Below are 22,632 nucleotides of genomic sequence, written 5' to 3'. Positions count from 1 at the left end.
TTTTTTTATGACTGATGCAATGCCAGAAGTTCTGTTAATACATTGCTGAACTGTGATAAAGTTGATAGGATATGGGAGATCTGCTGTTGATTGAAGTGAGTTGGGATAAAGATGGGCAGGCTTTTTTCCTTCTCATTTAAGCGCTGAGATGGAATGTTAGCCTTATTTTAAAATACATTGGAGACTGTGTATTTCTCTCAGCTTTTATATTTCAAAGACTGCCAACTGCTTACTTGAGCACTGAATTTGCACTTCTGTGACATTAATACTTCCAGAATCACGTTGGAGCTGTACTTGTATGTTAAGGGTAAGAAGTCAATATCGTTTTACCTGGTATTGTTGAATTGTATCAAGGCACGAGATAAATAAGAGCCCAGCATTTGTTTACTTGAACATACTGATTCTATACAGCTGTCTTCTGATTGTTTTTAGGATTAGCAACAAGAAAGAACGAACTTCTGTGTTAAAAGAACAAACCACCAAATTGATAAAGTGCACAGCATATAGTGCTTAAAATCGATGCAAAGGAAGGAAGGCCGTGCAGAATTCATCTTGAAGTTGGCTAGAATTGCAACTTCAGTTCCCCTCACAGTAGCTTCAGTTTGTGGTTGGTTTTTTTTTTTTTTTGTAGAGTATTAAAAAGATCCTGCTTATATAACAAGAGCACAAGCAATATTATGTTAATCTCTAGCTAAAGGATCTGAAAGGTTATGCCATGATTTCCTCTTGACGCCTTTTATTTGCTATGAGTATTATGAACTGAGAGTAATTTGTGGTACTCAGTGACATTTTTAAAGTTTACTGACGTGGTCTTATTATAATAGTGCTTGTAGGAAATAGAGGTTGGGATGAAAAAATAGGACTCATGCTCTCGTTATTGCTAAAACTATGTGCTTACAGAAGTCTAGCACTGTAAATAAGCATTACTTTTAGCTGCTTGGGACTCTGTACAGATTTCGGCTACTTGAGTCAGTGACCTGAAAACTTTGAGTTGATAGTGTTGAAATAATTTGTTCCAGCATCTCTCGGAACCTATCAGGGCTTGTGTCTGATTTTGTGCTTTGTGTTGCTCTGTCTTGTCTGAAAAACTTGAACTTCAAATGTATTTACTAAATTTTGGTAATTTGATAACAAATGTTATAAGCAGCTGCTTAGGGATATAAAACAGCTTTGTCCGTCTCAAACTCTGAAGGCTTCTTATGCTTTACTTCCTTTTCAGAGGCATAGATTTTTGGAGTAGTTGTTCTGCTTGTGAACTTTTTCTATTTTATTATTTTGTACATGTTGTGGCATGATGTTTTTATTGACATCCATAGAATGAAGGCCACATTTCACTTTTCTTTTTTTCCAATTGAGTTAACTCATAGTTAAATCTTTTAAAATCAGGATTACAGCTTTCTTCAATTCTCATATGAACAAAGGGAGAGGTTTTTGATCTGGATTCAATTTGAACTTTTTGTCTCTGTGCACAAAATGAGAAATAAGAATGCTGTGTGTATGTGCATACGTGCATACGCATGCAGTGTTACTTGCTGAAGCCACGGAATGCAGATCAGAACATGTCCTTCCAGTAGCATTTTCATTTCTGGATTAATGTCTGAGCAGAAAGATGGGCTACCAGTTATGCTTTCATTTGCCTATCTGTAAAATTGGATTATAAGTGTTTTCAGGTATGATCAACTACTGGAAAACAACTTGAACATCTTTTGAACTATCTGTGCTTAAAAACTTTGTTTGTATTTAACCATGTTTTGTTTTTTTTCCTCTTCTTTAGGATTCCTACAGAAAGCAAGTAGTAATTGATGGGGAAACCTGTCTCTTGGATATTCTTGATACAGCAGGTCAAGAAGAATATAGTGCAATGAGGGACCAATATATGAGAACAGGAGAAGGCTTCCTGTGTGTATTTGCTATAAACAATACAAAATCTTTTGAAGATATTCACCATTATAGGTGTGTATGCTGAAAGATAAATGACTAACTCTTGTATTAGCTGTGTGGGTTGCTTGCTTTTTACACTGGATAATGAATTGACCTCTCATGAAATAGCACTTAAAGGAAAATTTGCAAATTAGCAGTGTTGCAATTTACTTGTCCATTTGTAAGTCTGTAATTTTCGGTAATTGAAAATCTGTTGTTTCATTCTGGAGTTAAGCAGGCAACGTATCTGAAAGCTCTTTGTTATGAATGACTGTTACTGCCTTTATAGATATTATTTTTGTAGTAAGAAATTATCTGAAAGTAAACTCTGCCTATTCCATAAATAAAACTGTGGGTTAAAGATGAAAAACACAGTTTAAAATTTACAGATAATATATTGTTAGCCTTTCTTCTCTGGGGGAAGAGGAGGAAAATACCCATGCAAGAGTATCTTAGTAGGTACCTAAATGGTAACGTGGGCTCTGACACCTTAAAGAAAAAAAAATAAAAAGGATACCCATATGAAATTTCACATCCAGGATGATGGCTGATTGAGTTAGTTAAAAATTGAAACTCGTGCTTGCTTGATGGCAGCTACGCTAAAATGGAAGTAGAAGCAGTCTCTACTTCTGTTATCAATACCAGCAAGTTGTAGCTTTTTAGCTTCATATTACATTGAATTCTGCTTGGGAGTTGTGTTAGAAGGCAAATCCCACCAAAGATCACTGATTTTAGCAGTATCAGTTTAAGGTTGTTCCCAAATGCATAAGTTAAGCTATTCCAAGTTAAATATTTAAATGCTCTTGAGTTTGTGTTGCTGTGTAGCATAGGAATGACTTGCTGTAAGTAATAACCACAAACTCAACATCTACTTTTAAACTAAGTTGCCCATTTTGTAACAAAATAAAGTCACTGATTCCTCACTTAAGGTGGGATACCTTATGATAGTTCAAGGTAATCAGAGTGAGGAGCTGTAGCTGTCTGGATTGTGTAGCTTTATCTCTCCTGTATGCTAGCAGTTCAGCTCATTTGGTAGTGTAGTGTTGATTTCAGTTGCTAAACTGGTAGATTTCTAGCTACAAAATTAGTTTACTGCTGGCTTACCTTCCTGTAGCAACTGTGCGATCAGGAGAGTTCTGTATGCCCTTTGTTTCAGGACTGTTACTTTTCCAAACTGAAATTGAGCTAGCCAGTCTTTGTATACCTTTCACTATATCTAAAATGTAGTAAGTGAAGAATGTGATGTACCAGCAGCTTCTTAATAAAAATGGAATAGATTAGAGTTCTCAAATAGAGATTAAAAATATAAAATATCTCACTCTCAGAAAAACACCCTACATCTCTCTTCATTGTCTAACCAGATTATTAGAAAGGAGTTTCCTCTGTCTGTAGAGGAGGAAGGAAATGGTAAGGTGTTGACATAAGGCAAAAAGGAGTGTGAAGTTTGCTTTTAAGCTTCATAAAGAAATTGTTGTAGACTTGCACAGGGAGGCCTTCTGGGTTTTAACTCAGCGCTGTGAGCTGAATGCAGGAGCTCCTCCTGTGCGTTCCCACACCTGTGGATGACTTTCCTGACTGAAGCTGAATGTTTCTAAACAAATAACTGAAAGCAACGACTGCATTAAGGAGAAGACTTATAAACTGTTTAAGAAAGCAAGGAAAGAAAAGAAGAAATAAATGATTGTTATTAGAGATTCTTTACAAGTACATCTAAATGGTATGGTAAAAACATTTTCTAGCTAGTCTTTTAAAAGACTCTGTACCAGATTTCTCTTTTCAGAGAATCAGACCAGTGGTCTTCGGAGTTTAAAATCCCTTTATCTAAGTGCATAGTTTATGATGCTGACCTAGCCTGAAAAACACAGTACAGGCAGAGGGCTTTTGACTGTTTTATCTCAGCAAATGAACTGGGTATTGTGAGTGCAAAGTATGGGAGATGGGTAGTAAGATTTATACCAGAGCTGACATTAACTGTTGTTTTTTGGGAAGATTCTTGTGTAGTGACATGAGAAGCTATGGCAGTTCGGCTTACTGAGCACTGCTGATAGAAACACTTGCTGCAACATGCCAGCCTTTTAAGAATAAAGTAATAAGCTTGATAGTGATAGGACTTGATCAATTTATTTATTTTTTAGTAGCTTCTAATAGTGAATGTGCAGTGAATTAATATAAGGAATGATGTTTAAATGCCATAATTTCATTTGTTTTAGTGTTTTATAATCTACTGTATGAACTATTAATATCTGTTAAATAAACTCTTTTTTTTTCTTTAGGGAACAAATAAAAAGAGTTAAAGACTCTGAAGATGTCCCAATGGTGCTAGTAGGAAACAAATGTGATTTGCCTTCCAGAACAGTAGATACAAAACAAGCTCAGGATTTAGCAAGAAGTTATGGAATTCCTTTTATTGAAACATCAGCAAAGACAAGACAGGTAAAGCTCACGACTTACAAATCAAAATGTAGCACTCAGCTCAGTTTTCATCAAGTTAATCATTCTGAGCATTACCAATCATTACAGCAATGGATTTATTTCTTCAGAGTAGAAATTCTTGTGGTGTCTTTTCTTTCTGTCAGCTCTCTGACTGCTGATAATTGTTTATTAATTTGTGATTTGCTTCTGTTGCGCAAACTGAAAGAATGAGACCTGGGCTGCTGGTACTCTCCACTGTCAGTTGCAGAATTCTTATTATGCTAGGCTTTATATGTAAAAAGTACACCTGTTCAGAGGTGAAATGTTTGTTTTCTCTCCTCTGCAAGGGGACTAAGCAGATAGTACATTAGTTTATTCTAAGCCTCAATGACAAAAGAAAGAATCTTTTAAGGTGTTAATTTAACATGAGTGGAACGTGCTTCAAATACCTTTTTATAAGTAAACGACTGACCGTAAGTCTTTTTTTTTGAAGCTACAGGTGGTTTGGATGTTAGATACTAGGAGGAAATTCTTTACTATTCTTTACTCAGAGGGTGGTGAGATGCTGGAGCACAGGCTGCCCAGGGAAGCTGTGGATGCCCCATCCCTGGAGGTGTTCAGGATCAGGTTGGATGCGGCTCTGGGCAACCTGAGCTGTTGGGTGCAGTCCTGCCCATGGCAGGGAGTGGAATTAGGTAGGCATTAAGGTCCGTAAGTCATTCTATGATTTCTGCAGGGTGTATTGATTGTGTCAAGTGATAACTTTCCAAATCTTTAGAGCACACATTTGTTTGTTGTACTCAGCTGCTGTAGATGGAAGAGACAGCATTAGAGCTCTTTCAGTATTTCTGTAACTCTGGGAGAAAGGTGAAGGAGGTGGTATATCTGCACTCAAAAGAAGATAAGTATACAGTGTAAATGAAACTGGTTATGTACTGAAGAAACCATTCCTTTAAAAAACAAACAAACAAAAAAACCAGTTGGTTTGCATTGGGGTTTGATATTTTTCACAGGAGAACAGGGACTTACACTCAGTACGGAATTACAGCAGATCTGAGTGGTCAAATAACTTTTATTCTCTGCCTCTTCAGAAGTATTGCATGTAAATCGGTACATACGTGTAGCAGAAAAATGCAAATAAGGGCAGAGTGCTGCAGTTTGAGTAATGTCATGCATCTGCTGAATAGATGGAGCTGCATCACTTGACAGAACTTCTTTGTAAACAGTACATAAATTATTTCTATATTAAAAGGAATGACAATTTTATTAGTGCAAATATGCTGCACCCACCCAAGTTTCTGACAAGTTGAGGCCTGGACCAATTACTGAAACTTTGCTGAGGATTCAATGGAATTCTAACTTCAGGCAATAAGGAAGAGCCAGTAAACCCTTGTCAGGTAGGGAAAGTAAAATAGAGCTACAGAACTTCAATGGCAGGTGATCAATGAGGCACAAGAAAGAGTGTGGCATATAAATGGTCTGGATAATTATGGTGGTTAGAAGCTCCTGTGTTAGTGGCTGTCATTGAGATGTTAAGATAAAAAGGAAGAACTCTGAAATTGCATTTGAGGTTTGAAATACAAAGTCTGTATTAACATCTAGATGTAACTTTGTTCAGCCTGCTATATAGTGTCACGTCTTGTTTAAGGAATGCTCTTCTCAAATCCTCTAATGAAAGTGGATTGAAAATGATGTAATGTTCAAGTCCCAGTCTTCACATTATCCTATAAGCCTACCTAGTGAAAAATTTCACACTCACAGATTGCCATTCCTGTTCAGTTTTCTGGTCTTCAGTTATGCAAAGTAGTATCAGCTTTGTTTCTCTTTAACCCAGGTGTGCCTCTAAGGGGTCTGCTGGAGCTTTGTACTTTTCACTGCACAATCATGACTCATGTATGAACTGCTGCAACTTATTTCTTGGTGTTTTTTTTACTTCATATTTCTAGAGGTGTCAACTGAAATATTATAGAAAGGGGATGGCCTTTAGTTTTTCAGTGCTGATCTTTACACCCTCTGCAGATGAGTAATCACTCAAAAGTCTCAGATTTTATGGTGGGGATACCTACTGGTCTATTCTGGAAGGTAACATTCTCAAAAGGTGAACCATTAGATATGCTTATTTCACAGTGTGGCATTAAATCTCCTAATGATGCAGTGTATTAAAATGGTAAGATTGAATGGAATTGAAAGAAGGAGCTGATCTTTAACTACAGCAAGCTCATCTAAATATTTGTGTTTGTGTGTATATATATATATATGTGTGTGTGTGTGTATTGTGACTTGAAAGTCACATTAACTGATATAAAATACATATATGCACATTTACCTTCTTCCAAAGTAATTCTCTGAAGTGGGGGTGTGGAGGAGTCAAACCATTTTATGAGCTGGATGTGGCCCATAGAATGTACTTCTAGTAGGCAGAATTCAGTCCTTGGTGTAAAAAGAAATGAGAGAGAGAGAGAAGGAGATATCTATACATCTGATCCTTTCTGTGGCTATATGAAGAACTTGTGCCATTGGGCAAGTGTAGCTGATGGCCTAATAACTTTGAGAGTCTATATAAGGCCCAAGAAGATTATTCAGCAGCAGGAACATTCTTACTCTTCCGTTTATGCAGCTGCTGGCACTAATGCCCTGCTGGAGAGCTCCCCGCTGCCCACTTGCTTTTGCCATTGCTTTTGCCCTGGCTTTGCTGGAGACCAACAAGAAGCAAAAGGGCTTCAGGGTGAGGAAGTGAGGGAGGTGAAACTGCAGTGGAGTTACCTGTCTATTCTGTTTTGATTGCCGAGATGTGTCTTTTAAAAGACAGTGCAGCGTGCTCAGGCATTACCTTGTATCTCTTTCAACTAATCCTGATTTTAAGATTTTATATAATTGATAGGTGGGGCCAGAAGTAGGAAAGGAAATAACACTGAAATGGAAGTGTTTTAAAAGCTAATGTAATTGGTTTTCATTCCATTCTGACTAGCATAAAAGTCATGTTGTTACACAAATCCTTGTATGATTTTTTTTTTTCGTACAAATTGTTGAGTTGAGCAGTAAAGTATTAACTTGGTGGATCTTACAGGTTGGGTATAGGGCTGTAGATTATTGGTTGTGGTTAATGGGGTGTTCTTTCTTCTCTTGTTAGCTAAACCACTGACTAAAGTGAGTATTATGTAACTTTTATAAATAGCACTATCGCTATTTTGTATATGTAAGCCACTGTCTGTACTGGTGGTTTTATAGTGCATGTTGCATCAGTTATCCTTTCATAGTCCTTATGCAGAAGAGTATGAATTGTCAGGGTTTATTTTTATAGCTGTTCTTACTGCTCCCTGTCTGACACAACCTTTAACTTTAAATTCTTCCCTGTGCATGTAGTGCATAGTCATGGGAGTGAGACAGGAGGGGCAGGATTATCCTGACAAAGGGCTGCTAGATCTGGTGTTTGTTACTGTGCCATTTACCTCAGTTACACGACTTTCAGTTGAATGTTTGACAGCCTTCTAAGTCAGAAGCACGTTGAAAACATTGCCATTGAGATCATGGGTTCTTCACGTTGCTCAAATTCTAAACTCTGCCAGAGGGTATTTTTTGCTTCCATTTCTGTTGGCTGGTTAATTATATTTTAGATGTGTAAACCAGGCTTGTTTAAGAAAGTAATATTGAAAACTCTTAAAGGAAATTGGTATTAAAATGACTCGTGTTTATAAGAGCTTGGCACCTGGCTCTCTAAAAATGTCACCTTGTGCTATTGAAATTAGCACAAATGTTTCTTTGTATGCATTTGTTTTCAGAATAATTTTCCTCAACAGCATTCATAAGACTGTTCTTGATGGTGGCAGTAGTAGCAATTTCTTTTTTCACTCTGTCTGTCTCTCTGCCTCTCTCTGCATTGCTAAAGCAAATCATGGCTCCTGTTGGTGATGGGAAAGATGGCAATAAACATAGAGTGACGAACTGTTGCCTGATTATTTATGTGAAATCTCCATAATCAAATTATGTATTTCTACTGCAAAACAGTAGATTTGCAAAGCGTTGATTCTCGTACAGCCTGTGCTTTGGCACGTAGCAGCTGATCAATATTGAATCTTTCCTCCTCAGGAATAAGTTTCCATGCCTTCTAGGAAAACATGAAAGCATGAGCTTTACTTGAGTTTGGATGTTTGTAATAGCTCCTTTAAATTTTTCAAGACCTGGAACCTAAGAAGGCTCAACTTGTCAGTAGTTCACTACATGCTTACTGGACACATCTTGCGTAACAGATATCACCCAAGAAATAAATTAATTTAGTCTTTAAATTCGAATGACTGTAGTTTGGAAGTAGCCACAAATAAGCAGCAGTCTTAAATAAGATAGCCCATGGTGTGGTTCATGCAAAGTGACCCACTAACTGTAGCAGTGAATGTTAGCTATTGTCATTATTGGGTGCACAATAAAAAGATGAGCAGGAAAGTAACTTAAAGAAAATCTGTCATACAGAAGCTCAGATCTTGAGTAATAATAAAGTTCTGGGGTTTAAATTAATCTGTATTCTTGATGTTCAGTCTCTTTCATTTTTATTTCCAAATAATGAGCTTGTGTTAAGTTAACAACAGTGTTGATCTGACTGAAGAGACAAGTCATGAGATCGACTGAGGAGAGCTTTGCTTCTCCTTTAAAAGCTGTAGCTAAACATTGCCACCAACTTAACGATAGCGCTGTACTTCCCCATTTGTTGAAACGAACCAATCCTCATTATTTTTTCTTTAAATGCTTATGGTATCCTTATCTCTAAGTGGTGTAAAGGCATAGCTGTGGAGAGGTAGTATGTGAGACTAGAGGGTGAAATGCTGCTCTCTTGGCCCTGGTGTGCTTGAGCAGCTGTCTGTAGCCGAACAAAGACGAGAGCAGCAGCAGATCAGAGTCTGTATGGATGTAGTGCTGCCATAGGGCCTGACTCTGGCCCAGAGAGAACTCACGTGTGCCTTACATGTGGATCTGAACCAAGCTTTTACACATCATCAGTAATGAACTTGTTGCCTTGTCAGCGTGGAAGAATAACTTCTCTTATTACAGTATTTACATTGGAAAGTTATTCTGAAATACCATTGAGGTACTTCTTAGAAAGCACTTTGCCATGACTCAGAAACCCATTCTTCTAAACCTGCTAGCATAATCCTTGCTCTCTAAAAAAGCTTTAAAAACAGTTTTCTCTGGAACTTTATATTCTTAAGGGAATTTATTTCTTTATCAACTCCTATGAACTTTTTCTACACTTTAGTAGCTTGCTGCACAAATTTTGCAAAGCAAGTAGTTATTTAAAGTACAGAAGATAAACAAGATTACTTTTCTTTGCCAGCCCAAACAGTGACAGGTTCTGGCTTTGGCTAAGAAGTGAAAATAGTTGGCTAGCTGTATGTAAGTGCCCCCTAGTTACCAGTCTCACAGGGCTTTTTGTCTGCAAAATACATTCACACCCACAAAATTATGCAAAAATATTCAGAAATTGAAGCTCTGTTTTCAACACTGGAAGAAATGGGAGAAAATTCTCCATCTATTCTGATGGATGGGATCTTTGATTATCATCTCTGGACCCAGTATGAGTGCAGACTTTCTGTGGGCCATCTGGATATCCATAGACTTCTCTCAAGTAAAGCTCATAATTTTGGTATTTTTTTTTTTTCCCCTGCCATGGTGTTCCAATATGTCAAGATTGTCAATAAAGCAGTTTTTAAGGAGTTGTGTTTTACAATGCAGAGAGTGGAGGATGCTTTTTATACATTGGTGCGAGAGATTCGACAGTACAGAGTGAAAAAAATCAGCAAAGAAGAAAAGACTCCAGGGTGCATGAAAATTAAAAAATGCCTTGTAATGTAACAGGGTAAGTTTTGTAATGTCATAGGGTAAGTTTTAAAGTCATTTGCTGAATAACACTGATCAACAGTATTTTGCAAATCAGATATTGTATGATTAACTGATTACATTATATAATATCATTCAGATTTCAGTATGGCAGTCCTGAATAATATACCTAGCAAACACCTATAGATTTACTTTGTTTTTCCTGTCTCTTTTTTTGATAAATAGGTTAAAAGAAGATCTTTACTGCATATCAAGTTCTCCAATCTGTAAAAATAGAGATTTTGTTTTGTGCCTCAGGAATTTGGGAGGAAAATGTTTTAACACGGATTAATTGCAGATACTACAGAAGCTGTATGTTGAGTGCATCTTCAGGCTGATGAACTGAGGGGAGAGGATCATAAGACTTACAGTCCTTCTGAGATGTAGAAGGAGGTTTCTTGATTATTTTATTTATCTTTTTTTTGGATCCTTTATGCAGGGGAGGAAAAGGCAATGGTGAAGTACAACTGGAAAGAACAGTTGCAGGTTTCTCACAAATAATCATTTTTTTAAATCAATACCCTGCACTGCAAGCAAAAGAAAGGGGAGAGGGAAGAATTGGCAGTGTGTGAGAAGTGCCAGTCTAAATCATTTCCAGTGATGTTTGGGTAAACCATCGCAATAGCCCCTTGAGTTGATTCTTTGCCTCTTACTGTGAGAGTGTGGTCTGTTACTCCTCTAATGGAGGATGATGTGGAGTTTCCTATTGCTTAAAAACCCATTGAAAAAGTTTTTTTCACACTGTAAAACAGCTTGCAGAAAGTAAGAGGAATTTGACTTCTGTCTTTAAGAAAACTGTTGTAACTGAAGGAAGATTTCCTTTAATGAGGAGTGGGTGTGGAAGGGGAGAATCTTCTTTTATAAGCATGAGCACATCTAGTAAAAACTTATTATATTCTTAGCTTTTTAGTGATGAATGACTGCTTTGAGCTGCATCATTAGATGTTTTCTAAAAAAAAAAAGAAAAAAAAGAAAAAAGATGCTTTGTGATACTGTTTGTATCAAAGGCTTCCTTTTCATGAAACTGGAAACTCTAGTAATGACGCTACCCAAGTTTTGCATCCAAGTACCAATAAAATTAGTGCCAATAAAAAACTTTTTTTTTTTTTTTTGGTAGTTATTTAAAAAATAACTAAAAGCAGCTTGGCAAGGCTGCTTTTGATGAGAGTAATATGAATTAAAATTGCTTAAGCATCCTTAAAGTAGCATTCTTAAGGCAAGCTTTTCCATTTCTTGCTCTTTGTATAGTCTCAATGTGAAATGTCTTTTATTTCCTTGGAAGGGCTTTTAAGTGTTACTACTAAGCCCCTGCCCTACACCTTGTTAATGGATTGACCTTGTTCTCTGAGCCCTTCTTCCTATGGGAAAGTTTATTTCTTTTTACTTATTTACAGTAACTTATTGGACTAATTCTGATAATGGGGAGTGATGGAAGCATTTATTTGTAAAACCCAAACTAAAATTTCTTTTGTATATTCATACTTTAATGCTGTTTGATTTTCCTTTTTGTGGACTTTCCTGTGAGGAGCATAGGAGGAGTATAGGTTTGTTTTTGTTTTTAAGTGGAGGAATCTTTTCATATTTTAAGATGCTTCTTTTTTTTTTTTTTTTCTTTTTTTCCTTTAACAGCTCAGAGAACATATAGGTAGGTCACTTTGAAAGCCATGCCTCCTATTTATTTCCATGGAAACTGCAACAGATACAAAGAGCACAATAACACTATTTGATAGAGCACGTTCTCAGCTACAAAATGCTCTTTTTCAACATAGTCACCACTATTAGCAATGCTTTTTCACCAGAAATGAACAAGAGCTGCACGACTCATTCCTGAAAATGTGCACTAGTAAAGGTGCCACTGCTGTCATCGCTGCTGAAGAGCACCACCTCACTGTTTGGTCTATGTAAACATTCAGAAAGTGTTGAGGAATGTCAGTGGGTGCCATTTTTCAACATGGACAAATTCAGTGACACAACCTTCATATGCACTTTTGTGTCAGACACCATTCTGTCAGACTGCCTGCTCTGCTGCCATCTGTCCCACAACAACAAAATGTAATGGAATATTGGTAGGGAAGTTCAACCTCTGCTGCCATATCAACAACATCCATCTTAAGTCATGGGCCAGCATCATAAAGTCGGAGGCATTACTTTCAGAGCAGCCCTTGTACTTCTTTTCCATCTGCTTCCAACTTTTTCTGTCTACTTGAAAGAGAAATGAGTTTTTATTTTTTTCCCCTCTGAAGAAGATCTTTTGTCAGCAATCAATAACTTTTTTTTCCTTTTTTTCTGTTACATACCTTACTTGAAAAACAGAAGGCTGTAGTGCTTTCAGTATCTGCTCAGCAGAGGAAACACTTGTCTTCATTTTCAAATGAATTCTACATAAATACCTTCAAGTTACTGATAGTCTTTGCAGCAACTTCATATTTGGAGATTAAGCTAGGGATGATATATGCCAAAATTCTTGCACTACAGCTGTAGCACAGTAGTGATGATAGTGACATGAGAAATCCAGCATTTAAAACACTCCGGCTTGTATTACTGCCCACTTAATAAGACTAAATGCATTCTATTTCAGCCTGCTGTATGTTAGATGAGCTAAGGTGAGCAGCACCTTATGGTGTATTTGAGGCTTGCTCGTTGTAACAAGTGTTGAAGTGATGCACAGTGTATATCTTCCTTTCTTGCCTATGGGTTATCAAATTTGTTCAGGGTGTTTTTGTACCTCTTAGAATATCCAGTTTATGAAAGCTCATTAACTTACCAGTTCTTAATTAAAACTAATTTCATGATTTTTCAGTAGCACTGTGGAAATGTATGCGTAATTTCTTTTTCTCATGACTCTGTGTGTGTATGAGATATACTTTCAAGGACTCTATTTGAGGCTGTAGTCCTTAGGAATCCAAATTCCTTGAGAATTTAGGGTGTGTAGGGTGACAGATTCAGGCTACTTTCCAAGTCTCTTGCATGTCTGTAAGCACATAACCAGACATCCAGACTTCTGTACAGCCACTAGATAATGCAATTGTAGTGCTCCAAAGAGAAGCTGTAGGCAGGATTGGACTGCTTTCTGAACATTCTGACTTTTCTGTTCCCTTCACTTAGTTGCCCTTTGGAAAAACAAATGCCATGAGCAAGCTGTCCTGTATGCAGCAAGTTGCTCTAAACCACTGTTTTCCAGAGCAGTGTGCTACAGCTCTGAGCATGCTCTCTGAATTCTGAGTTTCTAATCCGGAGCCTGGATTGAAAGCGCTCATTCGGTACATCTCCTGCTTTCTGAAAAGTTTGTACACAGTGACTCCAGTGTTAGAGGGAGAAAGGTCTGCTGCATGTGGTCCCTTGCTACTGAAAGAGGTAACTGGGAAATTGACCACTCCTGATCTTGTTTGTAGTATTAATGCCTTCAGAGATCTTCTGTAATTGTGGAGTGTCCACTGCTTGTATTCTAATTGCATTTTTAAGATTTAATTCACAGACTGAAAAGTGAAGGACCTCCGTTTTTCTAGAATCTCCAGTTCTAACACACAAATACTCTAAATATCTTCTATGTTGTATTTACAGTTTATGCTTAAAATGAATTGTGACAGAACCAAAACTACCTAGTTAACAACTGTAAAGGCTTGCTCTGCAAAGGTATAAATGCAAGGACAAAAGCAAGTTATTCCCAAGTATTTTGCAACGTGTGCTGTCTTTGAGATTACTACCTTAGGAGATGCAATGGAAGATTTCAGCCTTAACTGTGAAGTCACATGCTTAAAGGGCCACAGTATTACTTAAAACACAGATAAAATACCTTGTATAAAAACTAGTTTGAGGAGAGAAGGTTGCTCATTTGAAGACTTGAGTTACAATTTCTGTTAAGCGCATCTTGCTTGAAGACGCTGCTGAAAGCCATCAACTATCCTTGTAATGAATGTTGTAATGTGTAACACGTTAGTGATGAGCCTGAAGTGCTGAAGGGTAGTTTTGTAACAAAATGTGAACAGTCTCATAGAAGAATATTGTGCAAAGATCGTTCTTACACCATTCTTATGTTGTAAGAATGAAACTGTTGTTGACCGTTGTGACAAACTCTGTTGGTGAGGTGCTGGAACAGGCTGCCTAGGGAGGTGTTCAAGGCCAGGTTGGATGGGGCCCTGGGCAGCCTGGTCTAGTATTAAATGTGGAGGTTGGTGGCCCTGCATGTGGCAGGAGATTTGGAGCTTGATGATCCTTGAGGTCCCTTCCAACCTAAGCCCTTGTATGACTGGTTCTTAATATTTCCCTCTTGGTTGGCTGGGATAAGAACTGCAAAAGATACACTGTGATCTGTTGCTATTTGTAGATCATTTCCCTGCATGAACTTTACTAAATGTTCACCTTGTGCATTAAAGCTGAAATTACAAGTAAAATATTCTCCCTCTATAAAGTAACACCAACCTTTTCTGATTCTCAAAAAAACTTCACCTTTTACAGAGCCATGCATACTTCTAACAAGGTACACTACATCAATTTTATTTTAGCAAATAATATGTTCAAATATAGAGCAACTTAATTGCACATGTATTTCATATGTTATAAGACCTTGCAAAACTCTATTACCAGTTTCAGAGGATAGGCAATGAAGGGCTTTGATCTAATATTGCTTATTTGTAAGTGTTAATATACACAGGAGCAAAGCAAGAGTGCTCATTTCTGTTGGCAGCTTGAGGGCACGGTAGCTGACAGGAGGTCTGCTGGCTGCAGGGCTGGATTTCTCAGCCCATTTCTGTGCTGGTGCTGCTGTGATATGATAACGTTATGCAGCTACTGCACATAAATAGGTCATTACAAAGTAAAGCCTGTAAAATTGCACTTGATTAGGAGTCACATCAGGTTTATGGGTGTCTGGTCAAAAGTAATAAATTTTGTCAATCACAGTTATCCCCCAAAAGTAGACAAACTATTCAATGTGAAGAAACATTAGCTTTTGTGTCTGTAGTGTAACTGTTGGAGCTCTGAAGGTTTTAAGTGGCTGTACATGATAGATGATAGATTACAGACAGTTTGTTCCATGTGTCTTTGCATAAGTTGAATGGAAAGATTTATCAAATGTTGACTGATCATTGCAACATGATTGATTTGAATGATTTGTTTATGTAGAGTTTTTAAGAAACCTGTGGTGTGAGAAAAGGAGCTGAGTACGTGGATGAGTCATATCTGTCTCTTTGGTACTGAATTCCTGCTCTCGTGTTTGTATTTTAAAGCTATGTATAGATTTTTAAGCATAAGCAAAGCTAACAAATGCTTCAGAGCTTTATTCTGAAATCCAGCAGTAGTACTATACATCCTTATAATCTAAATGTGGCTCATTCAGGTGGCTGATCCTCAGCCTGCAGCCAGGAGGATTTGCTCACACAGTGGCCACCTGCTCCCTAGAGCTGCTCTCCTGCAGAGCTGCACACAGGGATGCCATCAGATGTATGCATTCTCATGTAACTTCTCATGCAAACAGGAGACAGCTGCAGTCTCCCACCATCTCAGTTTTTCCCAACATGCCCATTCCCAAAGACAAGGGAATGCTCAAAAAGGTGTTGGTGTCCCGACAACTCCTACAACCCACAGCCTGCTCTTGGGGTGTTGTAAGGGCCTCAGCAAGGAGGGGATGCTGTCAGCTCTCCTGACACAGCTTCCTGCAGGGCAGGCTGCCGATTGAAAACACTTCACCTGGTCAGCTCAGGTGAAATGAGGGCTGTACATGAGCAGGCAGCCGAGTCTGTTCAGGTGATCATAATGTGTGTATCTGTGTATCTTTTTAGGGTGTTGACGATGCCTTCTATACATTAGTTCGAGAAATCAGAAAACACAAAGAGAAGATGAGCAAAGACGGTAAAAAGAAGAAAAAGAAGACAAAGACAAAGTGTATAATTATGTAAATACAGTGTATCCTTATTCTTAAGACGTACTGAAGTAATTTTTGTACATTACACTAAATTATTAGCATTTGTTTTTAGCATTACTTTACTTTCTGCTTCATGATCCTGTTAGCTTTACCTGAATGCTTGTTTTAAATGACAGTGGAAACTTCATTCCTCTTAAAGTGCCAGTATTCTTTGAGTGTTGGTTCTTGAACTAGCAATGCCTGTGAAGAAAAATAAAAACAGAAAAAAAACACACAAAAACCTGAGAACTGTCTTAGGACTCTTTGGTGCATGCACAGTTGCTAACTTACTACTTTTCTTACTGATTGTGAACTTCTGTTCTGTGTGTAAACAAAACAATGAAATGATGCTCTACATGTTCTAACATCCCCCTTAATTTTTACTATTTTTTATTTTTTAAATCTGGTTGGGAAAACAGACTAGTTAGCAAAAAAAGAATTTATTTTCAGATTTTCTTTTAGTTTAGACTGACTGCAATATTGAGAGACCAGAAGCCTTTATAGTCTTCCTGTAGATTTTGCTTCTAGGCATCTAGTCTTGTAGCATTTCAGATCAACTTTATTGAATGTAAAGATAAAACTTTCACAAAAAAATTTTTTCACTGCAATTTGTCTCAGTCACTCCTTAAATACTATATTTTTTCTATTAAAAAAAAAAAAAAGAAAAATTAAAAAAAAGACACTAATGCACATCTGGCAATGGAAAAAGTAAAAGTTCTGATTAGATTGATTTCCTGTTGTTGATGTATTGCTTTAAAACTTTCACTTAACTTTTTCTGTCTGAAGACACCAAGGTGCAATCTTAGCTCTCCTGAGCTCCCAGTGGTGAATCTTCAGGTAGTTCAGTAGGACGAGATTTCACCCTTGGTGTCTCCAGGAAATACTAGAAAGCCTTAATAGATAAGTTGATTCAATTTCTTAGGTTACTTCATACATGGATCCAGAATTTATCATAAGAATTAAATCAGGATGAATCCTAAATTATATAGTAAATCAAAACCATTTGATTTTTTTTTTCCCCAAGGGTGGCATGAAATGTTTCCACATGCCCATTTTATGTAAAAATAGGAGCAGAATTTTAAATTCTAGTAACCTCAAATCAGTGAATGAATGAGCTTGAACTTAGCTGCTTCATGCAAATAATTTGGAAATCCACTATGCCATAAAAATGGTGTGGAATTTGCACTAATCTTCAGCATAGAACATGGTTTCCAGATTCAGTGTTGTTTATGTGATGTCTGTGAAGTGCTAGTTTTGTTGCACAGATTAAATGGTTGGTGAGTGGCATTCCAATGTCTAGACTGTCATGAAACTAGACCAAGGTTTTAATGTTGTCTTTCTCCGTGATTAAGTCTCTTGTGATTCTTTTTTTTTTTTTTTTTTTCCTTTCTGATCAGAATTAATGCAGAATTCAGGTTTCCTTTTTGGTACTGTAGTCTAACTATTCTGCACCGAAGTAAGAGCTAGTGTTTGCAGTGCTGCCAGTTCCTGTTTTCTTCCTGCAAAAGATACAGCGCTCGGCTGTGTTAGTTGCCTCAGTGCCATAAGGCACACTGGTACCCAGTCAGCTGCAGAACACAATTGGAAGCATGACTTCGTGTACCAAAAGTAAAACAGAAGTCACTGAAGGAGGATAGTGTAGGACAGTGCACTGGTAAGTTCTGAAAGTTTGGAAAAGGGAATAGCAGCATTGCCCAAACTTAACCTATAACTAAACCATTGCGTGGAAAATTTACACAGTATCACTTGAATCTACCAGTGTAACTTAGACCATTTATATGATGTCAAAGGTGCGACTGCAGGCACACATTTTGCTTCCTGCAGCAAAAATCAGCAGTGACTGTTAGGTGGAGAGCTGCAAAGCTGGCAGGGGAAGTGTGCTGTCTGGGATGCTGCACATTCTTTCATGCGCCTCAGAAGTTAACAAATGAGTGCCTTTCCCTGCCTGCACTGACTGCTCTCCCAGCCCACCATCAGCCCCCATCTTTTCAGCATCAATGTGAGATGTATTTTAGCTTATGAAAAAGAAAATTGAAAAATTATAACAGGAGAACATTATACATGTTAAGGGCCAACGAGGAATACTGATAAATTTTTAATGTCCTACAACATTTTACAGCTTCCAAGGCTAAAAACATTTTGGAGGCGGTTATTTGCACATTGCAGTTAATATATGATTAGATGTGAAGAAGATAGCAAAGCTGGATAGTATACCCTGAGCTAACAACAGCGATCTTAAGGTGACTTTAAAGATTTTTGGTAACCGAGTCACACTGTATGTAGAACTCTGAAATTCTCATATTAATTAACTAAAAACTGTTAGGGGAAATAAATGTAGCAGAAATATCTTAATAATCAAGTGTGGATTATACAGCTCTGCTATCAAGATATATATAGATAAAATAAGTTTTTCAGTAGGTCTGATCTGTAGCTACCAATCTAATCAAATTATTATAAAATTGCCCTATAATAGCCCTTATTGACTTAAAGGAAAAAAAAAAAAAAAAGAAAAATACTCATCCTTGCCACTGTTGTGCAGTTTTGTCTTAATATTTGTAGAGATTTGGTGAAGCATGTTGGATTGCAGCTTGCACAAGTTGATCTCAATTATTCTGTCTTTCCCTATTTGAAATGTTTTCAAAGGACATACCTGGATGCTTTCTTTTCTGGCAGTAACTGCTAACTGAACATGTGAATCACTTGCTGCATTAATACATTACATTGCCATATGTCAGGGAGTAACACCTTCTTACAGTAGCTTTATGTAACCCTGGTAAACATTACTGGTTTTCTCAGAACTGAACATTATTTTAACCAGTCTCATTGCCCTAACTTAGGAAAAAAAGAAGTTACGTCACATAGGATCTCTGCAATAGCTAAATACAGACACACAATCTTCTACACTTCATTCTGTGAAGCAATACAATTATTACCTTCAAAGACCATCAAATTGTATACCAATCATTTTGTCTGAAGTTTACATAAAGCTACATAGATGGTAAACCTTTCCTAACATTTCTTTATTCCACTGTCTTGTGTTTTCATGTTGAAAATACTTCTGCTTTTTCCTCTTGAGTGCCAACTTCTTACTAGAATGACTTCTTAATGTAATATGTTTACCTGGAATGTATTTTAACTATTTTTGTATAGTGTAAACTGAAACATGCACATTTTGTACATCGTGCTTTATTTGATGTGGAACATATGCAGTGTGATCCAGTTTTTCCATCATTGGTTGCGTGACCTAGGAATGTTGGTAATACCAGATACTACATTTAAAAAAAAAAGAAAAAAAAAAACACAAAAAACCTCTGTTTGTTTTAAAATTTTTAATGTTTTTAGGAGTATGTGCTGTGAGGTGATCTGGAATTTGTCTTTTTTTTTTTTTTTTTTTTTTTTTTTTTTGTCAAACTGTACTGCTCCTATTTATTGTAATGTAATAAAAAAATAGTTATTGTGAACTTCTGTCCCTCTTTGCTTTTCTCTCCAAGAATTTCAGTGTTTCATCTCTGCAGCGGAGTAGTCTGTGCCACCATACTCGGCTCCAGTGACGCATCACCTTGAGTACTGTGTTCAGTTTTGGGCACCTCAGTACAGAAAGGACATTGAGGTGCTGGAGCATGTCCAAAGAAGGGCAACAAGGTTTGTGAGAATATGCCCCACGAGGAGAGACTGGAGGAACTGGGGCTGTTCAGTCTGGGGAAGAGGAGACTGAGGGAGACCTTACTGCTCTCTTCCAATACCTGTCAGGTGCTTACAGCGAGAGCGGGGTTGGTCTCTTCTCACTGGTGACAGGTGACAGGATGAGGGGAAATGGCCACAAGTTGCACCAGGGTAAGTTTTGGTTGGATATCAGGAAACACTTCTTTACAGAAAGGGTTGTTAAGCAGTGGAATAGGCTCCCCAGGGAGGTGGTTGAGTCACCATCCCTGGGTGTGTTTAAAAACCTTTTGGATGTGGTGCTCAGGGACATGATTTAGTGGAGGGTTGTTAGAGTTAGGGTCGTATGGCTAGGCTGTGGTTGGACTCAATGATCTTTAAGGTCTTTTCCAACCTGAGCGATTCTATGATTCTATGAAGTACACACGTGTTTGGCGCTTATTTCTCGTCATTGCCTGCCATAAGCAGCACTGACACAGCACAGCGCATGACAACGCTGAGCCCTCTGGTGGGCCATGCTGGCTCTGCACTCTGAGCAGGGCCCGGCCTCAGGTGCATCTCGGTTGCAGGTGCGTGTAGACATCTCTTCCCTGAATCGAAGGGCCGTCGCTCCCAGCCAGGCACAGAGACCAGGTTTTCCTTACTCTAATAGCAGAAGGAATTTGTATCTGTCTGCAAGTCTGAAATGGTCAGAAGAGTCATTCTGTACTCATTCCCAGCTGTGCACAACACCTCTATCAAATGCCTTTTGTGAACTTAGGGAAAATAAAAGCATTTCCTTAGTACTGATTGTGTCCTAGGGAAAAAAAGAAACAAAACAACCTGTAGAATTGTTACTGTTCCCGCAAGTTGGCCCTTTGTATCTATAATGACATCTAGACAATCTTTTACCAGTTATTGGGCAGGGTTAGTTACGTTTTTTATGTAAAGGTATTTCTGCAGAGTAGGTTTCACTGCAACATATTGTAGGGGAGTTAATCCAACTGATACGGAAGGGCTTTGTCAGATCAGTGCAGTATGAAGCGAAGCACACATCTCAAGTCTCCTATTGGCCTTTTGCTTAAAAAAAACTTTTCTGCTTTTCTGGAACCTAGGCATCTTAACACTGTGGCTGTTGCCAACAGTTCTGCTGCAGTGATTATTTACCTACATTTCAAAGATCTTTTCTGTTCTATCATCTCCAGCGTCATTTAATTCTATGTGAGAAAAACCTAAAGCAGCAAATCAGCAGAGCACGTAGAGAGGAATAGTTAAGGTGAAAGTCTGCCTGTTGTGCCAAAGTTCACAAAGTTATCCATGGAGCAAACAGCCAGGGTCAATGTTCTCCTACAGGGGAGAGGATCGAGTTCTAAACTCTTGCTAAGACAGTTACGCAGCATCAGAAATCAGTAGCTGCAGGAATTGTCTTTGGGGTCTGAGTACTCAAACCATTTATATTCCTGTCCATTCCCTTCCTGACCCACTGGTGTTCTTTGTATCACAGTAAGACGTCAGTCTGTTGATGTATTGCACGCTATGCAGATATAGCCAAAATCTTAATATCCTTTTGAGAAGGTGCTCAATTGTGGTGAAAAATATTCATTAAATGTGGAAGACTTTCAAATTCAGATTCCTCTTCTAACTGACAAAAGATGTGCAGCACCTCAAATCAGCATTGCAACGCACAGCTGAACCAATATAGAAGCAGTGATCTGCTCAGCATGTATAGGGAAACACAACCTTATCACCACTTCTGCCTGCAGAATTATTCTCAGTTAGAGTTCAAGAAGGCCAAAAGAAGTTGAGAAAAAAATTACCTGAGTAATACAGACCCCAAATCTTTCCAACACCTCCTTAAGGGTAAATGAAGTCCCAATTTGTATTCTAAATGAGGTGGAAGGATTTACTGTTCATTTCTTGTGAAGTTTCACTTCTTTTATTGGCTGTTTATGGCTTTGTATCGTTAGGGTCGCAGCAGTTATTCTTTGTCATCACTGTAGTAGCGCTTTTTCATAGCTCTGTATTTCCTGAGGAAGTACAGAGCCTCCAATTCTTTTATAACAAACTCTCCTCGTGCAATTAGCTGCTTAATTTTTTCAGGATCTTTCACATCTTTGTTTTTTAGAAAAGCTGCTTTCAACCGGCTTCTAAAGTAGTCTGCTCCTTTGGGATACTCCCTTCCAAGGTACAGCAGCTTGAAGGGGAAAAGAATGATAGGCTTTTAGATAGGCTTCAAAATACAAGGATTTTGTTTAGCCAAAGGAAGTTCTTGTGGCACTTCAGACACTTACATTTTTATAAAGGTTCAGTACTTCACCTCTTAAAGAGCCGGCCATTGCACATGTCACTCAACTCTTAGTTCTTACGCGTGGCAACGCTTAATTTACCTGCAGGATAACCAACGCGACGTTAGCCTGTTACGGAAGCCAGCACACCCCAGCCTCACTTCCCATACCGACTGCAGCTTCTCTCCAGCCTCGCCTCAGCGCAGCCCCCTTGCCCTAACCGCCCCTACCCCTCTCAGCGCCCATTTCCTCCCGCCCGCAGCTCTGCCCCGCGCCTCCCCGCCTGCCACACCGGCACGGCCGCCCTGCCCGCTTACGTTTCCGTGGCCTGCTACAGAAACGCCTGCTGCCAAAGCGCTGTTAGTAACGACATATCAATAAAGAAGCGTTAGTCATTAAGCGCGATGCTTTTTTATTTCTATAAATCGGAGCCAGCCCCAGCTCGCTGCCCGTCGGTTCGGCCGGTCCCTCCCTCTCAGGCCGCCCCCCGCCCCGCCAAAAGGAGAGAAGGGCGAAAGGAAGGTCGTCGCCTCACCCGCTCCGCGCCCCGCCGTAAAGCGCGCTGCTTTACGACGCGGCCGTCACGCGACGCACCGTGTTCCGCGCCATAGG

At 38.5% G+C, this 22,632-nt stretch overlaps 2 protein-coding genes across 6 annotated transcripts in view; one reads left to right on the top strand and one right to left on the bottom strand.

Annotated features, from left to right (window-relative positions):
• Positions 1-16,774, top strand: part of KRAS (KRAS proto-oncogene, GTPase) — a 22,561-nt gene extending 5,787 nt beyond the window's left edge. The window contains exons 3-7 of one of the 3 annotated variants that reach the window (XM_048934383.1): positions 1,775-1,953; positions 4,194-4,353; positions 10,054-10,169; position 12,910; positions 15,975-16,774. In XM_048934383.1, coding sequence (XP_048790340.1) covers positions 1,775-1,953; positions 4,194-4,353; positions 10,054-10,169; position 12,910; positions 15,975-16,091 — 573 coding nt within the window. In that variant the 3' untranslated portion in view covers positions 16,092-16,774. Of the gene's footprint in view, positions 1-1,774; positions 1,954-4,193; positions 4,354-10,053; positions 10,178-12,909; positions 12,911-15,974 lie in introns of all 3 variants that reach the window. The other 2 variants (XM_048934381.1, XM_048934382.1) reach the window with 2 other exon arrangements.
• On the bottom strand, positions 16,186-22,616 carry ETFRF1 (electron transfer flavoprotein regulatory factor 1). 3 transcript variants are annotated; one of them, XM_048934387.1, is made up of 4 exons: positions 22,338-22,549; positions 22,027-22,122; positions 21,553-21,929; positions 16,186-16,297 (listed from the first exon to the last, which is right to left on the bottom strand). In XM_048934387.1, the coding sequence occupies exons 2-3, from the start codon at positions 22,069-22,071 to the stop codon at positions 21,714-21,716; spliced, it is 261 nt and encodes an 86-aa protein (XP_048790344.1). In that variant the 5' UTR covers positions 22,072-22,122; positions 22,338-22,549; the 3' UTR covers positions 16,186-16,297; positions 21,553-21,713. The 3 variants fall into 3 exon arrangements, with proteins under 3 accessions (XP_048790344.1, XP_048790343.1, XP_048790342.1); XM_048934386.1 differs by lacking the exons at positions 16,186-16,297; positions 22,338-22,549 and adding exons at positions 17,459-20,552; positions 22,556-22,616; XM_048934385.1 differs by lacking the exon at positions 16,186-16,297 and adding an exon at positions 17,459-20,552.
• Positions 22,617-22,632: the final 16 nt, after the last annotated feature.

The sequence above is a fragment of the Lagopus muta genome, chromosome 1 (genome assembly GCF_023343835.1).
Source record: "Lagopus muta isolate bLagMut1 chromosome 1, bLagMut1 primary, whole genome shotgun sequence".
Taxonomy (NCBI): Eukaryota; Metazoa; Chordata; class Aves; order Galliformes; family Phasianidae; genus Lagopus; species Lagopus muta.
Note: the sequence above shows the minus strand (reverse complement) of the source record. Positions and strands in the feature narration are given on the sequence as shown.

Coding starts and splice junctions, on each gene's coding strand:
- ETFRF1 (XM_048934386.1), bottom strand. CDS start 22,071: ATGGCCGGCTCTTTAAGAGGTGAAGTACTGAACCTTTATAAAAAT. Junction 21,930..22,026: donor TACTGAACCTTTATAAAAAT/GTAAGTGTCTGA, acceptor TTCCCCTTCAAG/CTGCTGTACCTTGGAAGGGA.